Below are 418 nucleotides of genomic sequence, written 5' to 3' on the forward strand. Positions count from 1 at the left end.
TTGAATATAAGCGAGGTTCTGAGAATTCAGCAGCAGATGCATTATCGAGATTACCTCCAGCCTTGGAGTTTGGTTTAATGGGTGTGGTGGAGGGGCTGAATACATCAGTTTTTGTTGATTAGGTACGTGCAGATCCCACGCTCAATGCCATCAAAGAGTCGTTATTACTTGGCCAAACTGTGCCTAGTGGGTACTCATTGCGAGGGGACTTACTTTACTATCAAGGTCGCTTGGTTATCCTGGATACATCTCCTACCATTCCCCTCTTACTAAACGAATTCCACAACAGTCCAGTAGGAGGTCACCAAGGGGCTTTGAAGACTTACCAACGATTAGCCTGTGAAGTGTTCTTGAAGGGTATGAAAGCAAGAGTTTGCACGTTTTTGGCGGAATGTGCTGTCTGCGGGCAAAATATCTA

At 45.5% G+C, this 418-nt stretch overlaps 1 protein-coding gene across 1 annotated transcript in view; it reads right to left on the reverse strand.

Annotated features, from left to right (window-relative positions):
- Positions 1–322: 322 nt before the first annotated feature.
- The window catches only part of LOC150037841 (exportin-4 protein), a 15,247-nt gene continuing 15,151 nt past the window's right edge, over positions 323–418 (reverse strand). Inside the window, exon 6 of the mRNA XM_090311043.1 lies at positions 323–415. Within this exon, the coding sequence (XP_090167169.1) occupies positions 323–415 (93 nt within the window). The remainder of the gene's footprint in view (positions 416–418) is intronic.

Source organism: Benincasa hispida, chromosome 2 (assembly GCF_027475165.1).
Source record: "Benincasa hispida cultivar pf3 chromosome 2, pf3_genome.v1.1, whole genome shotgun sequence".
Classification (NCBI taxonomy): Eukaryota; Viridiplantae; Streptophyta; class Magnoliopsida; order Cucurbitales; family Cucurbitaceae; genus Benincasa; species Benincasa hispida.